At 35.6% G+C, this 7,770-nt stretch overlaps 1 protein-coding gene across 2 annotated transcripts in view; it reads left to right on the top strand.

Annotated features, from left to right (window-relative positions):
* The window catches only part of si:dkey-12j5.1 (probable assembly chaperone of rpl4), a 100,526-nt gene extending 95,623 nt beyond the window's left edge, over positions 1-4,903 (top strand). For both annotated transcript variants that reach the window (XM_048152371.1, XM_048152370.1), the window contains exon 11: positions 3,928-4,903. In XM_048152371.1, coding sequence (XP_048008328.1) covers positions 3,928-4,128 — 201 coding nt within the window. In that variant the 3' untranslated portion in view covers positions 4,129-4,903. The remainder of the gene's footprint in view (positions 1-3,927) is intronic.
* The last annotated feature ends 2,867 nt before the right edge of the window (positions 4,904-7,770 follow it).

Below are 7,770 nucleotides of genomic sequence, written 5' to 3'. Positions count from 1 at the left end.
AAAAGTACTTAGTTTTTTTTTTTTGCACTTTTTCATAAGACCTTAACAATTACCTATGCTTTTTAATAATTAGTAAAGTGTATTTTTTAATTCTCAGAACCAAGCATGGTACATTTACCTAGAAATGTTTGCCCTGGTACAAATTGGTCTATTAATTTGAGTGCTGAACCTGGAATGACCATGGCGGTCGCAATGACCATCCAAGGTAGTTCCTATCTACTCCAGTTATGCATTAACCAGTATATAACAAATCATTCAAAAGACATTTAAATGTTCCAGCCCTGTGAGCCAATGTGAGTTTAATGTGTAAGTGTTGCTTTATCGTCACAATTAACCTTGATATCCAGCAGCGAAAAGGCCGGACAGTACATGCACACACATCAGCATTGTGTTAAAATGCCCTCATGGGTCTAACTAAACCTGTGTGGCCAATGGTTGTAATGTTTGTGCGCGTGTGTGTGAAGGTCAGATCTGTAGAGCAGGTAGGAGATTCAGACTCTCCTGAGGTCTTATGATCGGTCTGTAAATGAGATCCCACGAGGCCCAGAGAGCCCCGTCGCCACTTGCTGTTGCTTAGCGACCGTTCCCACGGCTCTGAGGGTGATATAAGGGAGCAACCGGCTGCCCACTGACAGTATGTGTGTGTGTGAGATGACCTGGTTAGTCTGTGAGTGTGAAGGACTCTGTGGTTCCACTCCTGAGGGAGTTAAATAAGGTTCTATGGTGCCAAAACTCATTAAATAAAAAGAAGGAAAAAGAGGAAAGAACAGCGGAGGAGAGGTTGATAAGTTGTGGGGTCACTTTTTCCAGCCTTTTAAATGACTGCTCTTTCATGTATTAATAGGGAATGTGCTTTCTTAATTAAAGTCTGGTGGTTAGAGTAGACAGAACTTCTGCATCTGCACGATTACAGTTCACTGAAGAGAGGTCTGTACCCCAAACGCACTGGAATGACCTTTAAAAAAAAAAAAAAAAGTGTGCATTAGTCATTCTCACATGAGGCTTTCTGAAAGTTGTGGAAGTTTGTAAGATCTCTGCATGGCTCTTTGACTGGGTGCAAGTCTGTCTGGCGTCAATGCCCCTTTTAGCTTCACCATCGTTAACCACATTCATCTCACATCATAATTGCTTGTTATCCAAGTGCAATTTACAATTTTAGGAATTCTCATAATCGATTCATAATTGTTTCTCATTAAAATAAAAAATAAGTTGATAAATTGTTACTAATTATACAGTAAAACGGATCTAGATAACTTCAAATGTGTATGTACCCAACTTTTTAAATTTTATAACGGATTTATTTTTTATTAACATTTTATGTTTTTATTAATTTTAAGTATTGTTGTTATTATTATTGTTCTCATTTTTATATTATTTACCATTAATGTATTTCTAGTAATAATAACATGTATTCTATAGAAAATACACTCTTAAGGCCTGTCCCCACCTAGAACGATAACTATAATAACTATACTATACTATTAGCTAGAGGTGTGACGAGACGGGTATCTCACGAGATGAGATGGCGAAATATATGACTAGAAAAAATAGTCTGCAGGTGTATTTGAAACGTTTTAACTAATCATCTTGTAATGAATGTCATTTCAGTTCTACTTTCTGAGTATGAATTATCATATGCAGTAAAAGACAACAATACTCAAGTATTGTAAAAGGTTTTGCCACTAACTCAACTGACTGACTTCTCTTCTGTATGATTTCAGTCTCTTCAGGCCTTACTGTACATGATTTATGAGCTTCTACAACTTTTGACCTCCTAACTGAACTCCTTTCCACAAATTTATCATAGAAATAAAAACAGTATAAATAAAAATGTTAACACTTTACAATAAGGTCTCATTTATTATCATTAATGTATTAACCAACATAAACTAACAATGAGCAATATATTTGCTACAGTATTTATTCATCTTTGTTTATGTTAGTTAATAAAAATAGTCATTCATTGTTAGTTCATGATAGTTCACAGTGCATTAATTAATGTTAACAAATGAAACCTTACTGTTTGTGCTTAATAAGATTAAGAAAAAACTGTTATTTGTTTTTATGGCAACACTTTACATTAAGTGCAACCATAATCGCACTCTCTCAATATTCAAAGTGCAAATAAGACCAAATTTTTCTTTGATACAGAGCTAAGAGATGGTTACAACTACACTGCCCAGCTTAAAATAGCTTTCATATTGAGATATTTGCATTCATCAGGGAGCCGCTTTCAAAATGCGGGGTATTGAAATTGCGTTTGAATACGCGCTTGTGTTTACTTTCACTTTCACGATCACACATACTCTGTGAATATGGAGCGGCGGCGACCGTTATCCAACTGAATTAAATGTTTTTTATTTAAATACAAAGCAAATCGACAGTGGAGGCGTAATGTAAACGTAGCGGTGGCATATTCTTTCCTAATCATCCTAACACTCTGTCATGGCAACATCACGAGACTACTTTTCGCCTCGACGAGAAATCTCATCACATTTTAGTCTCGCGAGATCTTGTGACACCCCTACTATTAGCGGTCACACCAATGCACGATAATGTTCTGTTTATTGTAAGTGTGTAGCAGTTCTGTCGTTCTGCTACTTTAAATGCTGGAGCTCTTTAAAGCAGGATAGATTCTGATTGGCTGTATTTGTTTTATCGTTCTTCAGCTGAAAAAAAAAAAAATTTCTGAAAGTGATTTTAACAAAATGAGGTTCATTTTCATGTTTGAGCTTCCGGAAGAGGTTTGCTCTTGTGCTTTATTCAAGTTAGGTTGAGTGCTTATGTGCACTGATCAATGTTTATATGCGAGTAAAAGCCTAAATTAAATCTTTTCATCATAACAAGTGATCGATTCTCTTCAGAAAAATTGGACTAAACCGCTCGATTCACATGGATTAGTTTTCTGATCTCTTTATGAAGTTTTTGAAGCGACAAAGTGGTAGTTGCAAAGGCAGTCAATGGAAGGAAATCTGACAGCATTCTGTCATCAAAAAGATCTTCATTTGTCTTCCAAAGATGAACGAAAGTCTTTTAGGTTTGGAACGACATGAGGGTGAGTAATTAATGACAGAATTTTCATTTTGGGGTGAACTTTAAGTCAAACAACAACATGCGATGTGAATACATAGCATAAAATACTGCTACGTTATTCATGGTGTTATTTCAGATGTTTCTTGTTGACATGTTGTTCTTTTATACATTATCACTTAATTTGCAGACAATTCAGTCTTTATTTATAGAAAAACTATGCAACACTCATTATGTTGAGCCTGCTTCCTTTTTGCATTTGCTTATGTCTGAATGTATTGGTGCCAATAAGCTACAATTGATTAAAATGACAGTTGATCAATTTATTGACAATTGTACTGCTTCTCCTGTTGAAACAGGATGAAATCCTCAGCAAGATTTTATATAAACCAAAGGGAGAAAGTGTGGGGCAATATATTGTTTAGCCGTCTCTTCGAGAATTGGTTTTTTATCATGTTCTTTCGGGGGATATTTTACAGTGATAAGAGTTGAGACAGTGGGGGGATTGAATTCTCTTCCTCTCCTGGCAAGCACTCAGTCACTTGCTGAACAATTTCCCACTGATGCAGAACTTGCTTCGTTTGAGCTTGGAAAGGAGTCACTAATTTGTGGAATTTGCCAGCTGACTTTGCTGGCACTGGACCTTCTTGAAGAAAGATGGAGGGAGAAAGAGAGAGAGAGTCCTTGAAAGATGGAGAAAAGAGGAGTTAGATAAAATATGAATATATAGGAGTGGCACAGAGGAAAGGTTTGATTTAGTGGCAACTTCATGTTCACACTGCAAAACATGCCAAGCCTGGAATCAAAGCTGAGATTTCTCTTTTCTCTCTGAACAAACACTGCAACTATTCCTCTCATAATAACCATAAGATCTGTTTTTTTTTTATTATTTTTTAGCTCTATGTGAAGCTGCGCTGTGAGGACGCACCCATGTTTGAGCATACGGAGCAGCTGTTAGCAGAGCTGGGTGGTGAAGAGCATGGGGTTGCTGCTGCTGATGATGATGATGATGATGATGAAGCTGGACCTTCTCTAGAAGATATTGAGGATGATTTTATTCAAAGCAGTGATGAAGAAGAAGATGCCATGGATCACTGACTGGATACTTTTCAGTCTTGTTTATTCTAATAGTCTTCTATGGACTTGTCCAATCAGAATATTAAAATTAAAAGCAGATGTCTGCACCTTCAGACAATTTCCTTAACCTTCACTCTCCCTCCTAATTACTTTCCACCTTTTCTTCCTTTCTATTTGAATTTGATCTGTCTGACTAAAGCGGGATGCATTTTCTGTTTGCCTTTTTTTTTTGCATGCCGAGACTGTGAACGATCAGGACACTAATCAAGATGGTGTTTCTTAGTTCATTTATTTCTGCTGTTTTATAAGCCTTACATAGGGTTAAAGATGTCAAAATAGAAATAAAGGCATTTCTAATTCCATACAACATTTATTTCATTTTATATTATTTTCTTTTATCTTGATTTTTTTTTTTTTTTTTGTAGCTATATGGAATGAGAAATGTCTTGAGGGACTGAAGATTTTAAAAACAAACAGATAAATGCCCATATATATGCTTATGTTTCCTTGAAATGATGATGATAGTGTGAAATCATTGTCTCATTCTGACTTCATTATTACATGAGGTTTTGTGAGAATGTCATCAGTCAGTCCAGAATCTGCACAATGAACCCACTAGCTGGAAGACATTTCATCTCTCGACATACTTGAGTGTTTGTTAATGTCCTTCGCCTAATGATAAACTTAAGGATCATTCTGGTAATGGATGTGGGAAAATAGTTTTTGTTTATCCTGATGCAGACCCCAGAAATGTGGTATAATGCCACAATCGCAATACATTATTATAATGAGCCTTGATGTTTGCTTGTTTTGTCTTTTCCTATGCTCTCTGTCTGTCTTCCAGCCTTTACAAAGAACCTTTCTTATGAACTGCTGCACTTTTTCAAATCAAATATTTCAGAGATGCCACAACAAGCCTCCTGAGTTCAAACGAGACATTTGGTTTCATGTTGTGAATTCTAAGCAAATCTCATAATCTGTTCACATGAGGCCTGCCAGTTCCCAGCCCTAATGAAGATTCTCAAGTTTTAATTAAGCTTATGGACTTTTAGCTTCTCAAAGATGGTGAGCTTGGATGAAATAGTTTTTTTTTTTTTTTTTTTTTTTTTTTTTTTTTTTTACAAAAAAGTATAATGTAACTGACATGCACATAAAATGAGTATAATCCCTTTTATACATACAGTATCTTTCAAATTTTTGGTCAGTATGATTTTTGTGTGTGTGTTTGAAAGAGTGTCATGTCAAGGCTGCATTTATTTGATCAAAAATACAGTGAAAACAGTAATATTGTGAAATATTACAATTTAAAATAACATTTTAAAATAATTAAATCAAGCTGAATTACTCCAGTCTTCAGATTATGTTGCTCCAGTCTTCTGATTTTATGGTGAAGTAAATACTACAGAAAAAAACAAATGTAATTTTTACATGAAAAAGTTAGCTTCAGGCAAGAATTTAAAATACTAAGTAAATCCTATAGAGGGTATGTACGTGACGTCACCGTCGACCGTTACGACTGCGGTCACGCTCACTGAGTGGCAAAAGACTAAAGTGGCTCCACACCAGACGCGAAGCTCAGCGCCTCGCCACGTCTTTAAAATTCGAACGCATTGTTTTCTATGAGTGTACGCACACCGGCGGCGACATTCGGCGCCTGTCCGTGGCGCCCAGCTACGACTCAGAAAAAAATATATAAAACAATGCGTTCGAATTTGAAAGACGTGTCATGGCGCAGCGCGGCGCTGAGCTTCGCGTCCGGTGTGCGAGCCCCTTGAGCGGCAGCATTGGTTTTCAGCGTGAATGTCGCGAAAAACACACAAAACACATCCAAAATGGGAAAGAGCTTTGTGATTGACTGTACAAATAGCTTTGACACAAACCCTGAGGTATATATTTAAAAACTGCAGAAAGCAACAGGGAAAAAAGCAAATGGATCACTCACTGCAATTCACAGAAACAGTGGACTCCAGGCAGAGAAACATGGATTTGCAGTCATCATTTTGTGTCAAATTGTTGGATTTTGAGGTAAAATCATACCATATATATTGTATTGTTATATATTATGTTGACAACTCATCAATTAAATATTTCCCATCTTATATTCTGCATAATTGGGTGTTTTTCAATAAACAACACTGACAAAAAATACTATGTTATACTATAAAAACTATATATGTTTTAGGGCTGGACAATATGACGATATAACTTTGATATTACGCGGATTTAAACCTACAGATATTGTAGTTATATAAAATATTCACAGGCATATTTGCTTTATGTGTCTCCCCGCCGTCGAAATCAGGCACATATAAATGTCAGGAAACACGATTCCAGGCTGCATGTCAATATCCAAGGATTGGGTTTATTTGACGAGTTGTAAGGAACACATTAAATTCCAACCTTTAGCGTAATTCGTTTGTTTTACTCGCGTTTTCGCAGTTTCCTCTGTTAAATCCAGTCACGCAGCAGGTTCTTTTGCCACTCAGTCCAGCTGAGGGAGCGCGCTTTCGGCGGGAAAGTGACGTAGATGCATACCCTCTATACACAGACCCGGAAGAGAAGACAATTCTGAATAAAGTCGTAGTTTTTGTTATTTTTGGACCAAAATGTATTTTAGATGCTTCAAAAACTTATAACTAACCCACTGATGTCACATGGACTGCATTGATGATGTTTTTATTACCTTTTTGGACATGGACAGTGCACTGTACCTACACTTTCAATGGAGGGACAGAAAGCTCTCGGACTAAATCTAAAATATCTTAAACTGTGTTCCAAAGATGAAAGGAGGTCTTACGGGTTTGGAACGACATGAGGGTGAGTCATTAATGACATAATTTTCATTTTTGGGTGAACTAACCCTTTAAGTAGAGTTACATAATTCCATTTTTGCATACAAAAACTTGTAAAAGAAAAATTAAGTACATTTTACTTGTTTTTTTTTTTTTTTTCTCTCAGTGTGCTTAATATTTTTGTGGAAACAGTGATACATTTTTTTTATTTTATTTTTATAAATAGGATGTTCAAAAAACATTTACTTGAAATAGTACATTTTTGTAAAAATCTAAGAGTCCACTGTTACTTTTGATCAATTTAATCCACCCTTGTTGAATAAAAGTATGTATATATATATATATATATATATATATATATATATATATATATATATATATATATATATATAAATCTTACTGACTCCAAACTTTGAAATAGTGTATACATTTCCAAAAGTGTAATTTGTGTGATTACAATATGTCTAGAGACATGATAGTGTTTATACTGTATTTTGTACTTTGTACAGTTGGTTTATGGTCTTGTAAGGCCATTGGGTTTGTGAATATCTCAATTAGTTTTTAACACATGGCCTTTAAAGGACATTTTACACAGACAGAACATGTGGGTGTATTAATAATTCAGTGGAAACACTGACAAGAAGGGAAATGACAGAAAGCAGAATGACTATGAATGAAAAGCATTTCTGCTAAAACCTGTCAAGGTTGAGACATCTTATGTGCACTGATAATTCAGTGACGTTTAATAAATCCTGAAAGACAAATAATTGTGTGGGGGCTGCAAAATGGATGAAACCTCCTTTTTATATTATTCTTACACAGTGAAGTCCATGATGGGAAGCTCCATTATAGAAAATCACCAGAAAACAAC

The sequence above is a fragment of the Megalobrama amblycephala genome, linkage group LG13 (genome assembly GCF_018812025.1).
Source record: "Megalobrama amblycephala isolate DHTTF-2021 linkage group LG13, ASM1881202v1, whole genome shotgun sequence".
In the NCBI taxonomy this organism is placed as follows: Eukaryota; Metazoa; Chordata; class Actinopteri; order Cypriniformes; family Xenocyprididae; genus Megalobrama; species Megalobrama amblycephala.
This window is presented reverse-complemented; position numbering and strand designations above follow the sequence as displayed.